We start from the raw sequence: 24,283 nt of genomic DNA, 5'->3' as shown, positions 1-24,283 counted from the left end.
GTGGCGCCAGCAGTGGAACTTGTCCTGGTAAAGGGATTAGAAACCAGTGGCACTCTTGAAAACATCTGCAGCAGAACTCAATATTGACTGCATCACAAGCCCTCACCACTAAAGTGAGTGTCCATTCTTTTTTCCCTTTATTTATTCTTTTTTTGCTCTATGATTTTCACTGTGGTTTATGAATTTATCGCAAAATGAATAATACTGCTGAGGGTTATTCAATCACACGATAGTTTAATTACAACAGAGATTCAGTTTTTGAGGCACTAAAAAACAATTACCCAAACCTTCACTTTTGCAGTGTATGTTGTGTATTGAATGTGGGTGTAAAAACATTTTTTAAGCATATTTTTAAGATTTACACATTTTACATTCCATCAAATTGAACTGTAATGTTGAACTAAATTAATAAAACTTTAATAAATGTAAGTTTTTATGAATTTAGTTTTGTAAAAATTACTCAATTTGATGGAATTTTTATATTAAATAATAATATAAATCTTGAAAAAGGCTTTTTATTTATTTTTATTTAATCACCAAGCTTTTTAACTAGCTTTACCAACAAACTATGTTGGCCAACCAGCTTCAGCAGTTACATTTTGCTATTATTGTGCAACATGGCTATGCTGGACCAGCACCAAACCATCAACAACCTGCCTGGAACTTCTTAACTGGAAATTTGATCTTAACTCAAAATGTATGCTAGTGTAAGCTTGTCTTTTCAACAGCAAAAACTCCAACACTTTTTCGGACTTTTCTTTTTGGTCTTTTGATTTGCCGCACCAGGCATTCCTAGTATCTTCACGTGAAGTGACTTTTTTAACATTTAGTTGAATATATTTTGAATTATAAGAGAATAATTTGCATCACTATGGCATATGTGGGTCCTATTTAAACCATATGTGTTTCCTAGATTCAATGCATTTAAAACTGGTATTATTTTTGTAATGCATTGATTGTTTTCATTTTTAATTTGTTATGTAATTAAATGTAAGTTAAATACCATGTTCACGTTTATATTTATGTATAAAAAGTTGTCATTTTGTCATTCAAAGTGTTTGATATTACACCCATTATTGGGACAGTCTTAGTGGAGCAAATGCGGAAAAGTGGAGGTTAGATGACTAGTTCAAAGTAAGGGCACAATGGTAATAGCTTCTGGAACACTTCTTAGTGTATTTGAACTACAATTTTTTGTACACCTCACCACTGCAAATAATGTCATATGTATTATAGAGCTACATAATATTGAATTATAGTTCCATATAGAGAGATACATACATGTAGAATTGATAAGGTTGTCAGTTTATCATAATTCTTTTTGTAAAAAATTAAAATAAACATTTTATCCTAGTCCATTGTACTTGTATGTATGTGTTTGTGTGTGTAGAGTTGTCGAGACATTTAATATTTTTCCACCAAACATGGAAATTGCCCAATGTTCTGTTATACAAGCTTTTTACACTGTATCCCAAAAGTCCTACTCCATTTTCAATGTGTGTTAAACTCTACAGAGTTGAATAAAATATATATAATTATATACAAATGTAAATTACTAATACAATTATCATCAGACTTAATTTTCCTTAAGTGCTTTATAAAGAATAAGCATTTCGATTTCACCTTTCGATCCTTCTTTTTTGGATCTTATTTGACCCACATATGCATTTAAGGGGTGTGAAGTTGTTTTTTCTTAATTTATGCAAATATCTAATGGAAAAATTTGTTCGGGTTTTGCTCAATACAAGACAGTTTCTGACATTGTCTAGGGGACTAGCTTGTCTAGTGTTGATGTGACTACTCCATCACTGAATATACAGAATATACTGATTAATTATCATGTCATCTTGCACCTGTGAGTAAATGCACAGATTCCCTTGAAGGATTAACAATAACAAATGTTTCTTATTATGCAGTGATTAAATCTGACTCGTCTGTGGTTGAGAATTAATCACAATCATAGACTTTTTAGACACAGGTCTGTTACTTAATTATTAGTTAATGGTATTAGTTAAGTTCAGTTTAAAGGACATAATAGCCACTCAAAACCAATGCTGTGTTTATATACAGTATATCAGTATCCAAGATAAGATATGGACAGAAGTAATATATTTATCAAAATACTTTTTTTCCCTAAATTAAATAGTCAGATATTTCAAACTGTCAATCACAATTAAGACTGCATTTGATATGCATGGATGTTGGATTGCCAAAACCATTTACATTGACCACATACCCAAACTTTTGAAGCCATCTGTGTAAGTCTCAAAATAAATCTAAGTTTAATTTTGGATAGCTGGCAGTACTGCTTAGCCTTTACTGCTGCATGCCAACCAGTTTCACTTGGAATTTAATCCAGTCTCATTCTTTTAAAGGTTAAAGTATTTTGAGTCTGGAATGGTCACATAGACCTCATTAAAACCACTGAGTTTCTTTTTCCTTCTCATTGTAAAACTGGTCTTCTTCGGCAAGATTAAAACTATGCATAGGTATTTTTGTCATCGGCAGCATTTAACATTTTAAAAAGTGTTCTTACACAGGAATTGAAAAGGCAGAAATGTTCTGATTGTTTTCTGAAGATCAAGGTTTTCAGCCACACCTTGTTATAGTTCTCATTGATTGGAATATTCAAGCACAACATGAATTTGGCAACTATTAGGACTACTAATTAACCAAGTTAATTTGATTAATACAGATCTATATATAGATATTTAGATATCGACATATGTATTTCAAATATACAGTATATGAATTGTTGCGCAATATGTATTTAAACTAGCCTGGAATATTAGATTAAACTCATTATATACATCATACTATCTCATAATCATCTAAAATTAGCAATATAATGAGATTCTGTTTTCTTTTGACACCTATTAACTGTAAGTGAAAAATTATCACAGTGCCATCACAGTTCACTATCTTGGATTATCAATTAATGTAGTCAGAACTTAAATGCTGTGTAGTACCATCCAGTTTACCGTTTGCTCTTGTGAGGAAAATCTAGTTAGATCCTTTCCATCCTTATGAATTAGCTGTAGTGCCCAGCTTTTTCCTGTTTAATAATTGTGAGGTTAGCACATGGGTTGTTTGACAGCCATGGTTGCTTCAATGCATCTGTTTAAGACCTTGCTTTGCATTTTAATAATCTAGACACTCAATCCTTAAAGAGAATCAATTTAAACTGTTATGAAGGCTGCCATCAAGTGCAAAAGCAGATAGTATTAACATAATAGTTACATAGAGTTTTAGACTTGCTTAAAGGGATAGTTCGCCCAAAAATTTTAATTCTCTCATTATTCACTTACCTTGATGCCATCCCAGAAGTATATGACTTTCTTTCTTCAGCAGAACACAAATTAAGATTTTTAGAAGAAGATAGAGCTCTGTCAGGTCCATATAATGAAAGTAAAAGTGTGCCATGAATTTGAAAGTCCAAAAGTCACATTTATTCAGCATGAAAGTAATCCACACAACTCCAGTCGATCAATTAATGTCTTCTGAAGCAAATAGATCTGTTTGTTTAAAAAATAAATATAACATTTAAATGTTACTTACTTTTAAAAAGCCCTGGATGGAAGGACCGATTTAAAGTTAAAAAAGTTACAAATGTATTGACTTGATTCTAATATAAACCTATCGATTCACTTCAGAAGACATTCATTGATTGACTTAAGTCACATGGATTTCTTTTATGCTGCCTAAATGTGACTTTTGGACCATCAAAGTGCTGGCACCCATTTACTTGCATTATAAAGACCTGACAGAGCTCTATCTTCTAAAAATCTTCATTTGTGTTCTGCTGACGAAAGACAGTTATACACATCTGGGATGGCCTCAGTGTATGTGAATAATGAGAGAATTATCATTTTTGGGTGAACTGTCCCTTTAAACTGTGAGGTCAATTGCTTTGTTCAGAACTCAAATCTGTATCTGACACAAATTTATGTTGTTTTGTCTGAAGAGGGGATTAAAAAAACAAAAACAAACAAACAAACACACATGAATTTGATTTACAAAAATAAACCTATTCACATCTCTACAAGACGTCATGATTGGCATGAGTAGTGGCAAAAATTCTAATTTTCCATTCTCTCTTTCTACACTGACTCTCAGTTGTTGTCTCTTGGCATTGTGCTAACAGTTACATCATTAATATAGGAACCAATGTTGATACACTGGATATTGACTACACTGTCTGAACAAACAGATCAGATTTTGTCACCAATATATAGCTCAGATTTGAAAACCAATTCGGATTTGTGTGCAGTGTGAAACTAGTGGTCACAAATGACTTTTTGTCTGATATTTTGTTCTTGAGATATTATTTTCCTCATTTTTTTCTCTTTTACTGTGGCAGACAGAAAAATCATGCTCATGGACTGGAGGAGACAAGACAGCAGTGGATTTAACACCTTTGAAGAACCCAGTGTGCAAAAGAAAAAAAGGAGGCACAGTCCCTAAGGAGAGACCCTTGGTGTTTGATACCATGGATCATACAAGTCCAGGCAGCCTCCATAGCTGAGAGACTGCCTTGAAAATGGAGGAGATTATTTGTGCCTTCTTCCCTAGCTGTATCTCAAAAGGTGAATCTTCCTTGGTGGACTCTTACAACCTTTAAGAATCCATGTGAACAATTTGGCCTAAATGAAGGATACTTTCTACAAAGCAAACAGGCCACTGATACAAATGAAGTATGTAGCACAGTTAACGGCATCTAAATCAGAGACTTGGTCAGCATGGAAGAGCAGAGTACCACTGTGATTCAGATTTATGCGAATGGCACTGAGCAGCTAAATGCTTCGTATGACTTCAACCTAACTGATGTTAAAGAGAGTACAGACACTTATGAGTTTTATATCATTGGCCTGTTTCTGTCCTGTCTTTACACCATATTCCTTTTCCCCATTGGCTTCATTGGGAACATCCTCATTTTGGTGGTCAACCTTAACCACCGGGAGAAGATGACCATCCCTGATCTTTACTTTGTCAACCTGGCAGTGGCGGACCTTATCCTGGTGGCGGACTCACTAATTGAGGTCTTCAATCTCAATGAGAAGTACTACGACTACGCCGTTCTCTGTACCTTCATGTCCCTATTCCTCCAGGTGAACATGTACAGCAGCATCTTCTTCCTGACATGGATGAGTTTTGACCGCTACGTTGCTCTCGCCAGCTCCATGAGCAGCAGTTCGTTGCGAACCATGCAGCACGCCAAGCTCAGCTGCAGCCTCATCTGGATGGCTTCCATCCTGGCTACTCTGCTTCCTTTCACCATTGTACAGACGCAACACACCGGCGAGGTGCACTTCTGTTTCGCCAACGTCTTCGAGATCCAGTGGCTCGAGGTCACGATTGGATTTCTGGTGCCCTTCTCCATCATTGGCCTGTGCTACTCCCTGATTGTTCGCATTCTCATGCGCTCTCGAAAGCACAAGGGCCTGTGGCCCCGCCGGCAGAAGGCCCTGCGCATGATCGTGGTGGTGGTGCTAGTGTTCTTCATCTGCTGGCTGCCTGAGAATGTCTTCATTAGCATCCAGTTGCTCCAAGGCACGACCGACCCATCTAAGCGCACTGACACAACGCTGTGGCACGATTACCCGTTGAGCGGACACATCGTCAACCTGGCTGCGTTCTCCAACAGCTGCCTGAACCCAATCATTTACAGTTTCCTAGGAGAGACTTTCAGGGACAAGCTCCGGCTCTTCATCAAACGGAAGGCCAGTTGGTCTGTGGTCTATCGCTTTTGTCATCACACTCTTGACTTGCAACTTCCACGACTCAGGAGTGAGTCTGAAGTATAGCACAGAATCTCACAGCTAGAGGCCATCGGGAGAACCAGGACGTTTTCTGATGGGCTGCCCATGAAATGGGGCCATGATATGCCAAAGTGGGCCACGATAAGCTTAAAGGGTCTGTGAAATGTTGCTGCGATATGCTGAAGGGGGCCACAATATGCAGAAGGGGACAGCAAAACACATTATCAACACCCTCCTTCTCCTGGTTGACAACTTGACATCAAACATCCCACCATCTACAAAGTTTGTCCTGGGCCGATTTTGGTTTCCAGTTCGCTCTTGAAGTTGTCCTTTATCTTACATAAGAAATTCTAAACTCAGTGGTTTTACATATAAGCTTACAGAACTTTGGGAAGCTGTGATCAAGATGTGACAGAGAGACCCATGGTTTTGGCTTGTTGAAATGAACAGAGGAATCGATTTTCATCTGAAATCAGATTCACGGATGTTTCAGGGTAAATAACGTGTTGATGAAACAGATTACAAGACAAGGATGAAAAGCTTGGCTTAAAGCTAACTTTTTGCTGATATTTAAAATACATTGAGATGACATGATAAAATGAAGGCTATTAAGGACGATATTCTTATTGAGCCCATTCTAAAGGAAACAAATAAAGACATCAAAGCACATGCGACTCATTTCCCCTCTGTTTAATTGTGATATACACGCAGTGACCACTTTAATATGTACACCCGAACACCTACTTATCAATTAGTGATTATCTAATCAGCCAATCATATGGCAGCAGTGCAATGCATATAATCATGCAGATATGGGTCAGGATCTTCAGTTAATGTTCATATCAACCATCATAAAACATTTACCATCAGATTGGGGGAATACATTTGATCTCAGTGATTCTGTCAGTGGCATGGTTTTTGGTACCAGATGGGCTGGTTTGAGTATTTCTGTAACTGCTGATTTTCACACACACAACAGTCTCTAGTATTTACCCAGAATGGTGCCAAAAAAATTTTCATAAAAAACATGAAGTGAGTGATGGTTCTGCAGACGGAAATGTCTTGTTGATGAGAGAGTTCAACAGAGTATGGCCAGACTGGTTCGAGCTGACAGAAAGTCTACGGTAACTCAGATAATGGCTATGTACAATTGTAGTGAGCAGAATAGCATCTCAGAAAGCACAACATTTCAAACATTGAGGCAGATGGGCTACAACAGCAGAAGACCACATCGGGTTTGACTTCTGTCAGCCAAGAACAGAAAGCCTCAGTTTTCTGATAACATTTTTGACGCTTTCCACCATCCTCAATGCTTTCTCTGCACCGCTGAGCGTGGCACTCGACTTCCATAGGAATTCATTGAAAACGCTCGCTCACCACTCGCCAGTGGAAACGTATGGTCAGACGTTTTGCAGGTAGAAGTTTGGCTTCTACAGAATAAAGAGGGCTATTACAGTACTTTTCTAATGGTGCAGAAAGAAATCTGCTCACACCCGCTCACATTGCTAGACAGCTACCCCTTTGGGGCATGTTTGTAATATGCAAAGCCAGAGTGAATTGTCTATCATTGTTTTCAGTATACGAGCAATAATATCATCTTATATATGATCGATTACATATGGAAAGATGCCAGCTTAATTTCTGAATGCCCACAATGTACAAACAGTGTTGAATTATTGCACGTTTGCTTACCCAGCAGCAGGATTGCTACAATGAATGTGTGCTATCATCATTTGTTAAGCACTGAATTCAGCAGAAATTCCAATTCCACTTTAAATTTGATTGATTGTAAAATGTACTCCAAGTCACTTTAAACGATTTTGTAAACAGTAGTGATGATTGAGAACGTTTATGTGAAATCCACTACTTTCTCTCTGGGCTTGCACAGAAAACATCATTAAGGCAAAATTGAAGTAAATTCAGTTCAATGAAAAACATTTGGGGATTACAACTCATATGGACAAGTGTTTTTGACACTAACCCCAGGTGTTATCTTCTATTTTTCTGAGGCTGGAGCCAGTGGGCAGGTGTGCAGAGAGTATATAAACACATTATTCAAGACTTCAGAAGTGCTGGGTCCACTGGTGCTGTTTACTCAATCCTGAGTTATTAACTACATTCCTCTCACTTTCTTCCTGCTGATCATGAGGTCAATGAAGTAATTCTATAAAGGTCAAATTCATTTAGAATCAGAGTATCCATTGCAAGTGGAGAGATGGTGGGTTTTAATCTGAATGCACTGTAAGACATAAGATTTATGAGACAATGTTCTGTCAAAAATGTGATCTGATGTAAAATTGCTTTTAATATCAAATGAACTTACTCTATTTTCACATTCGGAAATCTATAACGATTAAACCATGATAACATGAGGATCTTAGGAACAGGAAGATGATAATCTCCCCTACAGAGAGCCCTGTCGTGCCCAGGGCTATAACTATATATGACTTACATTATTCATGAACATAGTGGCAGTCTGAGGGCTCTTTCACAAGCAATACAGATCATAGTTTAACAAATAAAAAGTAAAATTAAGATTTCAAAATAATCCCAAGATTCGTCTTTTGGGAATTTATTCCTCTTTACTATGGATAATTCCCCTTAAGACATAAAACAATGTTAAATCAATTTGACCGCTTGATGAATTTTTGGTGATTTAAGGCAATCTAAACAATAATTTTCTGAAAAGAGATAAAAAAAAACGTTAATTACATTTCTCATTACTGTCTGTTTGAAGCAGCCAGCTACATATAAAACAGAAAAGAAAAGAAATAATGATGCCCAATTAATTTTATTCCTTCTTATACTGTATGTGGGAAAGAAATATTACAGAACATCATTTTGGTGTAATGAAATATTAGTTTGGTTTTATTCCACAATTAACTTGCAGTTTATTATCCAAAGCCAATACAACAGGAAACTGATTTGCCTGCACAAACAGCTTTGGAAATGAATACAGGACAAAGGTTTTAGTATCTGTCAAATTGAAAAATACAACACATTACTGATGTAAATAGACAAGACATTAAAAACACGGTGTTTCTGTTGGTACGAAGTCATCTTAAAGCTTTTTGGTTATTTAAATTGTAATTGAAATGCAAGAGCAAAATGTCCACATGCATTAATGTACAGTGATTTTGAGGGTTAAATGTGCTGGAAGTGCAAATGACAAAATGCTCAAGGTCTTTAAAAATAGCCCTCTTTTTTAAATGTAAAATATAATTTCCTTTTGTTTGGGGGGATGTTCTGGATATGGTCTTCTATCTGAAAGATTTCACTCAAGGTTTGTCTGGAACAGAACAATTCAACATGCAGGCCTAGTGTCATTTGCAAAAAAAGCACCCACCAAAACGAAGAATTGTTTTTCCAGCTGTGACAAACCAGTATGGGAAAAGATATCTAACCACCATTTGAATAACAATTAATGAGTGTGCATAGACATCAGGAAAAACATCAGACTGGATGTGTATATGTACTCAAATTAACTTTGCATGTCACAGACAGACTTGTGGGGCATGGGTAAGGTTGAGAATCCATCCTGAGAACAGCCTGAAGATGTTCTTTAATGCTCACCATCACAGAAATATACTAGTGATGTAATGAATGATGAAATAATGACAGGGGGCTTGTTAGACAAGAGAGATGGACCCAGAACCCCCAGAGCTGATCCCCAAAGAAATAGCAAGTAGAAGATATGTTAATTTTGCATCAGTACAAACCTTAATAAATAGTCACATGGCGACTCTGAGATAGACAAAGAGCAAGAGGTGAGGGAGAGGGCGAGACAGAGACTGTGAGAAGAGTGTGTGCAGCTGGGACTAGAGCAGGGCGTGACGTCATTGAGAGCCAGTGCATACTTTTGTCTATTATTTCTGTTGTATGCGGTTCAATTAAACCGTGTAACAGGACTCATGCTGTCGAAAAAACATTGGAACATATTGCTACCAAAACCTCCATGACTTTTTTTTCCCATACACTGAAAGTAATAATAATTTGTCCAAAATAAGACTCATTTTCAGAGAATATATACTGATTTAATCCATTTCTTGTTTAAAGTACTTTATAAACCATAATGCACTTGGTTAGATTTATGTTAAAATTGCCATTGGAATAGCAATTAAGCAAAAAACAAATTACATGTCATGAAAATATTGTGGCTAATAGGAGGATGAAATGTGAAAGCAATCTGACAGACATCTAATAAAATAAAAGAGTTGACCAACACCAAGGAGTGACTGCCTTTTTTCAAGAGTAATTAAAGTAGTGACAGTTAATGAATATGCTTAGAGATAAAAAGTTTGAATAAAAGATCAGATCAACAATTACATTTACATATTAAAATCTTCTCTTGGAAGGTTGGGGGGCAGGACAGTGCTTAGGTAACATCAAGAACGAGAGGGTCAAAAAGACAGTTTGCTTTGGCCTTTGAGTATAACCTTTGTGTATTGTAAAGCTAGTAGGCAAAATAATTGCAACATCTAAATGACCTATTTGCATTCCTATTCAAACCATAGGATTCAAGCTGGCTTTCTACCACAAGAGGGCGCCGGCACACGAGCACGTTCATAAAGATTTGAACAGAAAGAACATGACTGATGAATGTTTGTGGTTTGAATTTACAGAGTTGTGACATCTACAAAGAATGGCTCCCAAATTCTTAAGAAACTTGGAGATACGTTGACGAAATCTGCATATTTATGTAGTCGGGTAATAGTAGAAGAGGCACTCACAGTAAATTGGATAAAATGAACAAGCGCACTTCAGGAAATAATTACAATGTAGAATTCTAATCAAAATAGTCTTAAACTAATGTTCCAAAAATCAAAAAACCACAATCAAACCACAAACCACAATCAATTCGGACACAATTTCCATGAACACTTTTGAGGTAAAACGACACTATTGCACCCCCTGGTGGTTAAAGTATTTACGCCGCAGCTTTATAGCTGCTCGTAGTATTAGTACCAGAGATATTTCAATATATACAAATTCTAATCATACTCACCCTCATACCATCCCAGATTACTTTTCTTTTATTGATAACAGTATTTCTCGGCTCTGGTCAAAACAATGCAAGTGAATGGGTGCAATTTTAAAGCTCCAAAATGCACATACAGGTAACAAAATTACTACTCTGGTGGTTAAATCCAGATTTTCTGAAGCAATTTTATAGGTATGGGTGGGAAACAGCTCAATATTTAAGTCCTTGTTTTTTTTCTTCCTATAAATTCTTCCTGCTCAAGTCCAGTTCCACTTTTTGGCAATTCACATCCTTCTTGCACGTCACAGGGAGATGTATGACAGATTTTTTTTTACTTTTATTGATTGGTTCTATCCAACACCCATCAATAGTGTTTGAACACATTTTACCACGGTCATATGGATTACTTTTTTGGAGCATCAACTTCGGCATCCAGTCAATTACATTGTATTGACCTACGGAGTTTAAATATTCTAAACCTCTTAATGCATGTTCTGCATTAGAAAAGTCATGCACATCTGGGGTGACATTGTAAATCGTGATAATTCTCATTTTCAACAATCCCTTACGTTACTTGTGGGAACAAGTAACGATTAATAGTCTAGCTCTAAAATGATAAAACTGTAGCCCAAATTTTTTTTTTACCAATTCTTCAACAAGCAGTATCTAGACATCCTTGCATTGGTTCTACAATTAACTTAATGTGTTTTCACCAGTAAAATTTCTAGTGTTATTGCAACATACTTAAAACAATCCATAAAATTAAAATCCTGAGGCGAAGTACATGCAATTAACAGCACACCCTTGAGGTAGTGTAATGTCTTTTTTTTTTTATTTACAATCCAATTATGTAAAAGTGATAAATACTTTTATTATTAGCATGCATCTAAAGCCACTCTACAATGTATATTCTAGATACACTCACTTTAAAAACCTGAGTCCGTAAGGAATGTTCTACAAAAATGACTCCAATGTACAAATCCATTGATTTATGAGTGTTTCTCATTACAACATAAAATTATGATAAAAAAAAAAAAACATTATGCCCGCTCTCCTCGGATTCGCCTTGCAAGCTGGATGTCCTTGGGCATGATTGTGACCCTCTTAGCATGGATGGCACACAAGTTTGTGTCCTCAAACAGACCAACAAGGTAGGCCTCACTTGCTTCCTGTTAATAAACAAGTTAGATTAATATCGGTCCAAGATAGTTGATATGCTTCAATATAGCAGAACACTACACAAAGTGCTTGATGCATGTTGTAGGCTAACCCCTACACTGTTAAAAAGGTTAAGTCAAGACCTAATGAACCCAGTCCTGAATTAGGCTACACCATAATTTGAGATAAAACAGAAATGGATCATTATGGTAACAGCTTCATACAACCACTTCCATTTTAAAATTGTTTTAAATCTATTGGGTGTAAATTATGTATATTAATATGCATGCATAAAATGTAATGCACACACCTGAAGAGCACCGATGGCTGCACTCTGAAACCTCAGGTCAGTTTTGAAGTCTTGCGCAATCTCCCTGACCAGACGCTGAAAGGGCAACTTGCGGATAAGCAACTCTGTTGACTTCTGATAACGACGGATTTCTCTCAGCGCAACGGTTCCAGGCCTAAAAAAATATATATAATAATTATATTTACACACCCAGTTAGCTAAACACTGCAAACACCACCACACACACAGCTAAACACCGCAGTCTCCCTTCACTCACCTGTATCTATGAGGCTTCTTGACGCCACCAGTAGAGGGCGCGCTCTTCCTTGCGGCTTTTGTCGCCAGTTGTTTCCTTGGCGCCTTTCCTCCAGTGGATTTACGCGCGGTCTGCTTGGTACGAGCCATTGTTCCTCAATCTCTCTAGAATTCAAACAGCAACGACATTATATTACGAACACTGGACAGGTTTCAAATATTCAAACTGACACTTAAAATGGCGGCATCATCCGGGCCTTTTATTTTGCCACTTCCGCCTCAAGCGTAGCCGCAAAGTGAATCTTAATTAAATACAATTTGGTTACATTTCCCAAAAGATGTCCATACACCAATTTACACCTTACTATCCATATAAAACTACGTATTTTGTCGTCAACACAACCAAACAATCTCAAAAGCGTAGTTTCAGCGGGAGATATGTTGTCGTAATTCTATGACAACCGCTGATCAGTCTCCATCTGCAACAAGCAGGACAATGCTGAGAAATACACAAATACTGCAGATCAGACGAAAACTCGCCATGTAAACTCACACTCGCCGAGAAAACAGCAATTACCGAAGTTAGAAACGGCGGGAAACTGCTCAGAAGCACAGGGGTTAAATTATTTGAACGCAGCACCCCTAACAACCGGCAACTCGAGCTCTTCATTCTCAAGCTGAAACGGTTGAACACAGACCATTGTCCAAAATGGCGGGCAACCCCCCATTGACAAAAGCAGCGCAGAAATATCAGTTATACTTAAAACACAATTTTAAACAGTTTGACCTTAAACGCCACAATGATTGAATAGGCGTTTAAATTAACCAAATTCAAGGCTACCTTCTTGTCCGTTTGTTTCATATAATGTCGAAACTGAAAAATAGCGAGAAAATGACCCGTCAGTAAGTACGAGAAGCTGAAAGCCTGAGCAACTCTTCTTTAAAGTCCGGGTTTTGAGTTCCCTAGTGGAACTATTGTGATTACCAACCAATACTAAATCTAATTTTAAAACAATTCAAATGTAAACTTACATAAACTTCGTTCTAATAGCTATATCTCCCACGTCGTACCTCGTATTTGAAAGGACAGGGGTTGGGCTCCTATTTATACATTTCTGTGGCCTTGCATTAGACACACCCATGAATGACGTATCCCCTTCTCATTGGTTTATCTTTACACATATTTTCATCTAAGGTTGTTTCGGTTCATTTACATTGTTTACATGTTGGAAATGACAAGAGAATACAATTGAATTGTAAACGTCTTAACATAGTAACAGAAAACTCAATAGTAGTGAAAAACATATGTTGATTTGCAATAGACATTTTTATGAAACGGATAATGGGGAGTTATACAGACTTAAAATTAATAGTTTAGGAAATGTCTCCAATGTGGTATTTAGAAATTCACACATCGTAGGAATAGTTTCAAATGTATTTATAAATGTTTAAATTATTATTTGTTTAAACAAAGTATTCAGTTACCAGTTGAGAAATCAGCTCAAATAAAAATAAATAAACTCTATCGATCTACCTATCTTATAACTGACTACTTAACTACACAACACAATTTTCTATTGTGTGTTTAGAAAATATTTATAGTCTCTTTCGTGCGAGCATTCGTGCATTATGGCAGTGCTGCTATGCAGCATGGTCATTGTCCCGTTTGTTTGTCCCGCCAGTTGCTCATATTGGCCTTGCAGCGGCGCGCGAGAGCACGAGTAGACGAAAGAGTCCCCGCGCACGCGCTGTTATTGTTTTGACTAAAAATGCCGTCGGTTTCGAAAACGGCGGCGTGCGCTTCTCCTCAAACCGAGAAACCAACCCACTACACGTAAGTAAAGTAAACATGAAAGGGACAAAAATACGTTTCTGTACACCGGGGTGCCTATTCGACACTCTGCAGTCGGATTTATATTGGTAATGCTCGCTTGTTTCCTCACCCTCCGTGCGTTTTAAAATGGTGCTTTTCCTTTTGTAAATTCTTGCGAATGCACGCGGCTCCCTGGGATCAGTGTTGATTTAATCAAACAATCTAACCTCGGATAAATATTGCGTTGTATTCTGTTTTAACGCTTTTGTAGCGTTTTGCGCCTTCGGTGATTGAAAAACTTAAAGTGCTCTTCGCTTATTTGCTCGAGTCTGCTTCTACAAAGCTTAAAGACGTGTACATTGCACTGAAAAGCGAGCGAATCGAGACGCTCGCTAGATGTAGCTAGCAGGCTGGTTTGTTAGCTGCATCCGCCTCTTTCTCCTGCCCGTGTTTCTGACTCTACGCTCCTTTCCCGCCGTACGCACTATTGATTTGAATGGGACGTACGTCGGAATTTTGACGTAACTGTAAACGCTAATCGCAGAGTACTTGGCGTTAGCTCATAGCGTTGTAGTGGGGAGCTTTGATAAATAGCTCACCATGGCTAGAGTGGATTCAGTTGGGTTTTAATGTCGTTAAACTGAGTTTTACCCATTTAGCTGTTCAATGAACATGTATAATGACCACGTAAACATGTTTTATAGATGGGTAAGAAGTGATGGGTGAAATAAAACATTTATGTATGGCTAGTTTTGGCATCGTATAGTAGCATCTGGACAACTACGCAGTGTAGTAGACAAGCCACCACAGCTCCAAAGTTGAACACTGAAGTCTGGTGCAGGTGGTGTCTGGACTGGGCAAACCTTTTAAACATACCCTTTCCATTTGAATTGCAGGTATTTGAAGGAGTTCAGGACCGAGCAGTGCCCACTGTTTTTGCAGCACAAATGCACACAACACAGACCCTTTACGTGTTTCCACTGGCATTTTCTAAACCAGCGAAGACGGAGACCCGTCCGGAGACGCGACGGGACTTTTAATTACAGCCCCGATGTTTATTGCACGAAGTATGACGAAACAACAGGAATATGCCCAGATGGAGACGAGTAAGTACCTGTTTGTTATTTAATTTAGACTGAAATTGTTAAAAGAGAATACACGTTTTGTAAAGTACTGTTTCAATAGTCATATTTTCGCGCCTTTATTACATTATTTTGCACAAGCAATGTCTTGTTTGTGCGTCGGATGCTCGAAACGGACTGTTTTGAGTCGTCTTGTTGTTCAGTGAAGCACACGCCCTCCGTCTCCATAAAATGTGAGACCAAGCTGCCCGTTGCTCCGTAAATTCACTGCAGTGTTTATTCATGTTTTACTACCCAACTCGACTTGTTTATTTGTAATTGCCTACTCGATTTAAAGCTTTCCTCTGGTCAGTCTTTTGCTATTACTATTGTTATTACTCGCTTTTTCGTTTCAACTTTAGCTAGGATATGAAAGACAGCGGTCCGATGGTGGAGCAAAGTCGTACTGTTTTGATGCTTTGCTTGTGTACTAAGCTTAGGGAACTAAAGACACACCCCCTGTTCTCTAGCTTGTGATTGGCTCTCCTGCGCACGTACTTTGCCCTGATTGGCTCACACATTGACATTCTGTCGCTTCAAAAAAAAACTCGTGTGTTTACAGTCGTTTGTTCATAGTTAATTGTATTTGTAACAACTAGGTTAACTTTAGGTATAGTTTAAGTCTCTCCATAACCCAGTTTGTATATTATTTCACATCTTTAAAATACCAGAACTCACACTTCCACTTTGACTTTGTGTGAAAATTGAAAAACAGTATTTGCTTACATTATAAGACATTGCACAAGATGTAGTGATAGCGACTTTATTGATCCCTTCTGTGAAATTATACTGTCCTTCTTTGGTGAAGTATTAGAATCAAGGGTTGTTGAAATCAGAGCTGTGTGCTTATGTTTTTACTTTCTTAATTTCCATAGTTATTTAAGTTTTAAGCAGCTCTACAAATGGGTCATATAATAAGTGTTACCCTATTAAAGGGATAGTTCACCCCCCCCCCAAAAAAAAAATTATCTCATAATTTACTCACCCTCATGCTATCCCAGATGTGTATGACTTTCTTCTGCAGAACACAAAACAATTTAGACGAATATTTCAGCTCTGTAGGTCCATACAATACAAATGAACAGTAGACAGACCTTTGTAGCTCTAAAAAGCACAGTCAACATAAAAGTAATCCATATGCCTCCAGAGGTTCAATCAATGTCATCAGAAGTGATATGATAGTTGTAGGTGAGAAGAAGATTAATATTTAATTCCTTTTTGGTGAAAAATATAAAAGAACATCAAAGTGGAGATTTATAATAAAGAAGGTCTTAAATATTGTTTCTCACACAAAACTGATTGGATCGCTTTACAAGACATGGATTTAACCACTGGAGTCGTATGGATTACTTTTATGTTGACTGTGCTTTTTGGAGCTTCAAAGTTTTAGTCACCATTCACTTGTATGTATGGACATTCTGAGCTGAAATATTCTTCTAAAAATCCTTCTTCTGCAGAAACAAATGAAGAAAGTCATACACTCAAGGAATGGCATGAGGGTGGCAAGTGTGTGCATTTCAAATCAAATCACTTTCTTGTCACGCTACTGTGTACACAAGTGCAACAGTAGGTGAAAGTCTTGTGTGCAATTCCGAAGAACATAGCAGTACCAGTTACAATAAACAACATATTTACACAACACAATTTACATAACAAATGTGCACATACACAACACAATGTACAGTAAACAATACACACAATATAGAATACACATACAATAAAAATAAAAAATAAGGGTATGGGTATATAAAAATATATATGCAGTAGTTGAATTGGGGAGAATATATTTGACAGTCCAGTGTGTGATACAAGATGTTGATTAATAAAGTCCAGTGCTGATTTTTGATCGTGAGAGATCAAGTGTTCAAAAGTCTGATTGCTTGGGGGAAGAAGCTATCATGTAGCCAGCTGGTGCGGGTCCTGATGCTGCGATACCGCCTGCCTGATGGTAGCAGTGAGAGCAGCCCATGACTCGGGTGGCTGTGGTCTCTGATGTTCCTCCGAGCCTTTTTCACACACCGCCTGTTATAGTTGTCCTGGAGGGAGGGAAGCTCAACTCCGATGATGTTTCTGGCAGTTCGCACCACCCTTTGCAGGTCTTAGCGGTTGTGGGCGGTGCTATTGCCGTACCAGGCGGTGATGCAGCCAGTCAGGATGCTCTCAACAGTGCTGGTGTAGAACCGTGTGAGGATGTGGTGGTTCATTCCAAACTTCCTCCGCCATCTCAGGAAGAAGAGGCGCTGGTGAGCCTTCTTCCCAACGGCCTCAGTGTGGACGGACCATGTGAGTTCTCAGTAATGTGGACACAGAGGAACTTGAAACTGCTGACTCTCTCCACCGGTGCTCCATTAATGGTGATGGGGCTGTGTTCTTTGTCTTTCCTCCTGAAGTCCACCACAAGCTCCTTGGTTTTACTGACGTTGATGGAGATGTTGTGCTCCTGACACCAGTGTGTCAGAGTGTGCACCTCCTCTCTGTAGGCTGTTTCGTCATTGTCAGTGATCAGACCTACCACCGTCGTATCATCAGCAAACTTAATGATGGCATTGGAGCTATGTGTTGCCACACAGTCATGCGTGTATAGGGAATACAGGAGTGGGCTGAGAACACAGCCCTGCGGGGCTCCAGTGTTGAGGGTCAGTGATGACGAGGTGTTGCTGCCCATTCTAACCACCTGACGTCTGCCTGACAGGAAGTCCAGGATCCAGATGCACAGCGAGCTGTTTAAGCCCAGGGCCCGGAGTTTCTCATCAAGCTTGGAGGGCACTATGGTGTTGAATGCTGAGCTGTAGTCTACAAACAGCATTCTCACATATGTGTTCCTTTTTTCCAGGTGGGAGAGAGCAGTGTGTATTGTAGATGCAATGGCATCATCAGTGGAGTGGTTGTTGCGGTAGGCAAACTGCAATGGGTCCAAAGAGTGTGTATTACATGTGTGTATTAGGGATGCTTATGTCCTATGACTCGATCGGTAATTTGGTCGATTGCATGAACCGATCACTCATGTCTCAAAAAACGCGTGGGTCCTTTAAGACCTCCGGAGGGCTGTCATGGCATCACAGAGTGTGGGGAATACTGGCATATTGTTGTTAGACAACAAAATTGATTCATCAGTTAAGAATGATGTAGTGCGAGAGATTTGGTGAATGTAAAAATTTTGTGTAATGTTAATGTGGCTTTTCACATGCGTCAAGGCAAAGGGGAAATAGCTCAAGCTCTAAGGGTCCTCATTATCATTCATGGTGGCAGCTTCTCTGTCTCCACCGGGCATAGGCATCTCAGTGATAATGTGAGTTACAAGTAGGGCTGTCAAAATTGCTCAAAAATGACATTCGAATATTCCCTCTAAAAAAAACACATATATTCGAACTATTCGAATATCTGGTTGCGCATTTGGTCAATGACGCGCATTACGTCAATAACAGGACAAATTAATACAAAGAGACATAACTATTTGTATAGGTAGTTTATTTAAGTTTAAACATATTTGACAACGTATTACCTACACAAAAACAAGTAAATCAACTAATGGCCAAGACCTCACTCTCGCTCGCACGCGCGAGGCACTCTTTCTCTCTCTCTCGCCCTCACGCTCTCTGCGATAACGGTTTAAAAGTAAGAACAACAACAATAAACAAATGTTGAGTGCTGATCAAGAGTTTTGTGCAAGCAATATAAGGTCGCGACTGTTGTCCCAAATATAGCAGGCTTCATTCAGTGATTAAAACAAATTATTAACATTAATTGAAGTTTTACAGTATATAGAACCGACATTGAACGCTCCGAGCGAGCTGTGCTGTGGTAAACATGGAACTTTTCCTTGACATGAAACGGTAAATAATCAAACCAGTGGAAGCCTGCAGTGCATGAAACTGCTGTATCTAACCTACCTTATTCATGCAACATCTATTCAGTCAGTACAGTAGCCTTACATTTTAGTCATGTTTCTGTTTAACGTTAAATAAAATGAGGCACACAATTCCAGAAATGTGACAACAAAGACCCCTCAGGCAGCACGCCCACTCGCAAAGCAGACAGCCGCACATCTGCTACCACGGGCGCGTTTTTTTCCACATTCGAATATTAATTTTCACCTTCGAATTTCTGTTTTTAAAACTATTCGAATATATATTCGAATTTAGAATATTCGTTGACAGCCCTAGTTACAAGATGTGGTGTAATAATTTTTTTTAAAATTAAATATCTCTCGATTAAACAGCTTTAACAAATGTAGCACCTGTAGAGTCCAGAAACATGCACTCTTTCTCCGCTTTCCTTTCATCTCTTGTGTTCCCCTCATTAAAGAAGTTCAAGCAGCAACAAGTGATAAATGATCTATTAAAGAGGCCCCATTATGCTTTTTGGGATTTTACCTTTTATGTTGTGTGTAATATAGCTGTTTGTGCATGTAGCTGCCAAAGGGATTTTCTCTCTCCCACAGAAAACACTGCTCCTGAATTGCCTGAAACACCTGGTTTGCATTCCAGCCATTACTTCTGTGACATAGCTATGTCACTGTGTAACACATTTGTATAATGTCCACCTAATGCCCGGGAGCTGAAACTGTTATGGTTAGGGGTGTTATATTTCTGACACACGATCCAAGCGGTTGACCAATCACAACAGACTGGGCTTTTTTGGAATGGGGGGCTTTAAAGAGACAGGAGCTACATTAGAGCATTTCAGAGAGAGGGTGAAAAGAGGTGCTGCAGCTGTGTACACTATGAGAAAAATAATGTGTTTTTTGAACATTAAAGCATGTTTAAACAAAATCCAAAATAAATCAAATCTGTTATATTTTAGCATCTTCAAAGTAGTCACCCTTTGCCTACAATTTGCAGACATGTATTCTTGACATTCTCTCAATCACCCTGGGATGCTTTTTAAACAGTATTGAAGGATAAATAATGAAATAAATTAATATGGTGGCACAATTATATTAAAGATTTTTAAGATCATGACAATAATTTCAGTCAAGTGTTTCAAAACTTTTGACTGGTAGTGTGTGTATATATAATGTTGAGATCTAATTTCTAAATAATGTTATGGGGACTTTGTTTTGCTTTTGTAAATACTGTTGCTTGATATCAGATGGTATTTCTGATTTCTGGTCTGCAAGATTGTGATCAAGATCTGTAAGATCCTGTGATTCAAAGGATCTGTGATATTGATATATTGTGATATATTATTATTCATCCTTTGTTATTTTGCACTTTTTGTGCTTGACTCACTCATGAAATCTCATATAAACAATCTTCTCCCTCACAGTGCACATTTATGTTATATAGGCTAGTTTCAGTATATGCATAGCTCACGCAGTCATTTATCCAGTAGCAGACGTGCTATGGTGACATCACTGCTGTTGCCATAGTTACTGTTGCTACCTGAGCAAGATGCAGTTGCTATATTTGAGAAGAATATTGGGCATGTAGCATTTGCAGTATAAATCTGTGCTCTGCCAGTGTGCTGTCTCTGTTGTCACAGCCCTATTTTCTCTGTGCCTTAAATCCTGCCTCTCAAATTAAACACCTATGCTGTTCTCAAACTGATTGTTTTTTTTATGTGATTTGCTTATGTTGTACTCCGTTTCAATCAAGTTTGCAGTATTTTGAAACTTTAAACGTGCTGTTGTCTATACAAAAATATATTTAGAAAGGATGAATGCAATGATGACAACAGAGATTACACTATTTCATAGACCATAAAAAGTCAAATAATAATATTAAAATACTATAAGATGTTGTGAAGAGGAGGAGGGCGTGGGCGGGCCATAAGGATGCACGCCTGGCACTGAGTTACCCCAAATAGCCGAGAGGGGGAGAAAGAGTAGCCAAAGACACCAGTTTGGGAGACCGAGAGAGAGAGAGATGCACGCAGCCGCTAAACGTTTGCATTCTGCGTGTTGGGCAGAAAAAACAACTGAGTGAGAGAACACACTGAGCTGTGTGTGTGCGTAAATATTTGGTTTTGCTAAAAAGCAGTTTTATGTTTTATCTAATTAAAAGCCATCATGGTCGTTCACCCGGTTCCTGCTTCCTCCTTTTCGATAAGCAAGAGACCTTTTGCCACAGATGTCTTTCAACAATTTAGAAAATATATAATTAGGTTATTTTAATATAGTGTGCACATGTCTTGTCCTGTGTGAAACTATAAACAACTCTATTAAAACCAGTAATAATGTAACTCTATGTGTAAACAACAGCTGTTGTCAAGTGTAGTCTGTCAACCTGAATCAAACCTTGTGTACTATTTACAGAATATTAATGTATAGTAGAAACAGTTGTGCTAGGGAACGCTGGAAGGCCAGTGATAAAATAATTTCCAGGACATGCTTGCACATATTTTTTCACAAATGCTTGGCCAGTGGTAGTAATTTGGAGGCAGAAATACACAGAGAAATGTTGATATATGATCTGATTCTAGCACATAGGAACGCAATATAAAGTTTGTTGTCTTTTATAATTTGTATCACTCTGTTCTCATATTGTTGTATGTTAGGAATGGCTGCAAGGTGAGAGCATGAACCCAGTCTTATTTTGCAATCAGAAAAAGCAATAATGTTTCTGGGCCCTGTAACTTTTTATTTTGTAAGTTATTTTATTTTTGTGCCAGGAAGTGCAGTAAGCATACGATAAATGAGACATGCTGAGCCATATGATACTGGTGAAATATAACCTTCTAATAGAGTACATAAATGTAATTTCATTGCATTAATGTCATTGTTTTTATTGCAAAATGAACAGAGAAACTGTACCTATCTGCAACGACGTGTGTTAAAATAGTTGTTTTTTTTCCCTCCTTGTAAACATTTAAAATGTATTGTTCATTCAGGATCTATATTTTCCTCCTCCACAGTTGCCCTTACTTACACCGGACCACCGGTGACACAGAGCGAAAGTACCATTTACGCTACTACAAGACCGGCACTTGCATCCATGAGACAGACGCTCGTGGACACTGTGTGAAGAATGGCCTCCACTGCGCCTTTGCTCATGGACCACATGACCTACGGCCACCAGTTTATGACATAAGGTAAGAGAATTCACTTTTTGTGTCCTAATTAAATGTATATGTATAGCACATATGTTTTAATTTGAGAATTTTAGAGTGCAAGGAAACCTGACACTCAATGGCAGTAGCAGGAAAAGGAAGTGCTTTGGCTTGTGGCACTTAAATTCCTGTTTTTCAAAGGCAGGGGAATTCTGCCACCCTGTCCAACCCCCAACAAATGTAAATGGCGTAAATCCAAAAATAACTACTGTTTGCGCTAGGCATTGTTTTGCTATGATAATTGCTTTCAGTTGCAAAATGCTGCACATGTTTTCAGGTGATTTGCACCATGTGTATTTGCATATGCATACATGTCAAAAGAAAGCAGCCAGAGTGGTGCTTACAAGTGGGATGGGGGCAGAGTTAACCTAATTTACAAAGTTGTGAACTTTCTTTGTTATTGTACTAATTGCGTACACTGATTGACAATCACCCATGTGATTTATCTAATTAAACAATCATGTGGCAGCAGTGCAGTGCACAAAATCAGATACGGGTCAGGAGCTTCAGTTAATGTTCACATCAACCATCAGAATGGGGAAGAAAAACAAATATATCACAGTGATTTGGACTGTGGCATGATTGCTGGTGCCAGATGGGCTGGTTTGAGAATTTCTGTAACTGCTGATCTACTGGGATTTTCACACACAACAGTCTCTAGAATTTACTCTGAATGGTACAAAAAACATCCAGTGAGCGGCAGTTCTGTGGACGAAATGCCTTGTTGATGAGAGAGGTCAACAGAGAATGGCCAGACTGGTTCTAACAAAGTCTACAGTTACTCTGATAACTGCTCCGTATAATTGTGGTGAGAAGAATATTATCTCAGAATGCTATTCTTAAATGTGGGTTGGCGCTGTTTTGACGGCACGAGGGGGACCTACACAATACTAGGCAGGTGGTTTTAATGTTGTGACTGATTGGTGTAAATTATAATTGCATTGATTAGCAGTCTGTACAACAAAGCAGCACATGATTTGATTCCGTTCTCTAAATGTGGCTAACCAGTGATTTAAATAACACGAAACTTAAAGAAATACCCCACCTTAGCAGTTGCCTAGCAACGTGCATATGGAAATAGCTGTTGCATCAAGACCTGTTTTTTTGTATCGACCATTCAGAGTTGTTGGTGGGCTGACTTGAATAAACATGTTCACAGAGAGATCCAGGCACAGGAAGCTCTGCAGAATGGCCAGTTAGGATCTGGGGAGGGAATTCCTGACCTGCAGCCAGGTGTGTTGGCCAGCCAAGCCATGATTGAGAAGACCCTGAATGAGGACCCCCGCTGGCAAGGTGACACACAAGCTTCCTACACTGATACAAACCCAGTAGAACAGAAAAAAATGAAACTGAACAAAGATTGCTCAGGTAGAAAGGGAACATTTATAAAGTTACATTGTATTCAGTCAGGTCACCTGATTGAATTGCAGTTTATGCTGGGTGTTGAAAGCAGTAATCTGATGTTTCTGTTCTCCTTTTCTGCAGACACCAATTTTGTTTTGGCTAACTATAAAACTGAGCAGTGCACCAAGCCTCCACGTCTATGCAGGCAGGGCTATGCATGTCCCCACTATCACAATAGCAGAGATAGGAGAAGAAATCCCAGAAAGTTCAAATACAGGTAAGAATTTAACACTTGAAGAATTTTTTTTTTTCCCCAAATAAAACACATGTATAAAGCCTGCCCCACACTAGCCGATTTTTCATTTAGTCATTTCTGCGCCACCCAACAAAATAAAAAAAAATTAAAATTGTTTTCAAAGAGTCTTCTGAAAATGTCCCTTGTCTGCTGTTAATCAAACAAACAGATTGGTCGAGCTAATGTTGTTGTGTCAGGATGACAGGTTGCTTAAAACA

At 38.3% G+C, this 24,283-nt stretch overlaps 3 protein-coding genes across 3 annotated transcripts in view; 2 read left to right on the top strand and 1 right to left on the bottom strand.

The window, feature by feature from the left end:
• Window positions 1–7: 7 nt before the first annotated feature.
• On the top strand, window positions 8–6,338 carry LOC127648388 (G-protein coupled estrogen receptor 1). Its single transcript, XM_052133052.1, has 2 exons — window positions 8–113; window positions 4,361–6,338. The coding sequence occupies exon 2, from the start codon at window positions 4,740–4,742 to the stop codon at window positions 5,802–5,804; it is 1,065 nt and encodes a 354-aa protein (XP_051989012.1). The 5' UTR covers window positions 8–113; window positions 4,361–4,739; the 3' UTR covers window positions 5,805–6,338.
• Window positions 6,339–11,542: 5,204 nt separating this feature from the next.
• On the bottom strand, window positions 11,543–13,553 carry LOC127647902 (histone H3.3A). The gene is made up of 4 exons (XM_052132425.1): window positions 13,475–13,553; window positions 12,465–12,607; window positions 12,209–12,362; window positions 11,543–11,909 (listed from the first exon to the last, which is right to left on the bottom strand). Exons 2-4 carry the CDS (start codon window positions 12,590–12,592, stop codon window positions 11,781–11,783), a joined length of 411 nt encoding a protein of 136 aa, XP_051988385.1. The 5' UTR covers window positions 12,593–12,607; window positions 13,475–13,553; the 3' UTR covers window positions 11,543–11,780.
• A 625-nt stretch (window positions 13,554–14,178) lies between these two features.
• LOC127647684 (putative E3 ubiquitin-protein ligase UNKL) overlaps window positions 14,179–24,283 on the top strand; it is a 34,586-nt gene continuing 24,481 nt past the window's right edge. The window contains exons 1-5 of the mRNA XM_052132095.1: window positions 14,179–14,276; window positions 15,152–15,361; window positions 22,232–22,408; window positions 23,586–23,719; window positions 23,912–24,047. Of these exons, the coding sequence (XP_051988055.1) occupies window positions 14,212–14,276; window positions 15,152–15,361; window positions 22,232–22,408; window positions 23,586–23,719; window positions 23,912–24,047 (722 nt within the window). The 5' untranslated portion in view covers window positions 14,179–14,211. The remainder of the gene's footprint in view (window positions 14,277–15,151; window positions 15,362–22,231; window positions 22,409–23,585; window positions 23,720–23,911; window positions 24,048–24,283) is intronic.

The sequence above is a fragment of the Xyrauchen texanus genome, chromosome 8, assembly GCF_025860055.1.
Source record: "Xyrauchen texanus isolate HMW12.3.18 chromosome 8, RBS_HiC_50CHRs, whole genome shotgun sequence".
Classification (NCBI taxonomy): domain Eukaryota; kingdom Metazoa; phylum Chordata; class Actinopteri; order Cypriniformes; family Catostomidae; genus Xyrauchen; species Xyrauchen texanus.
The sequence above is the reverse complement of the archived record's forward strand: the minus strand, read 5'-3'. Positions and strand labels throughout refer to the sequence as shown.

What these genes read in the sequence shown, in the direction of transcription:
- LOC127648388 (XM_052133052.1), top strand. Translation starts at nt 4,740, where the DNA reads ATGGAAGAGCAGAGTACCACTGTGATTCAGATTTATGCGAATGGCACT.
- LOC127647902 (XM_052132425.1), bottom strand. Translation starts at nt 12,592, where the DNA reads ATGGCTCGTACCAAGCAGACCGCGCGTAAATCCACTGGAGGAAAGGCG. An exon ending in AAGAAGCCTCATAGATACAG is followed by an intron (nt 12,363 to 12,464) that starts GTGAGTGAAGGG and finishes ATATTTTTTTAG; the next exon opens with GCCTGGAACCGTTGCGCTGA. An exon ending in CAGCCATCGGTGCTCTTCAG is followed by an intron (nt 11,910 to 12,208) that starts GTGTGTGCATTA and finishes GTTTATTAACAG; the next exon opens with GAAGCAAGTGAGGCCTACCT.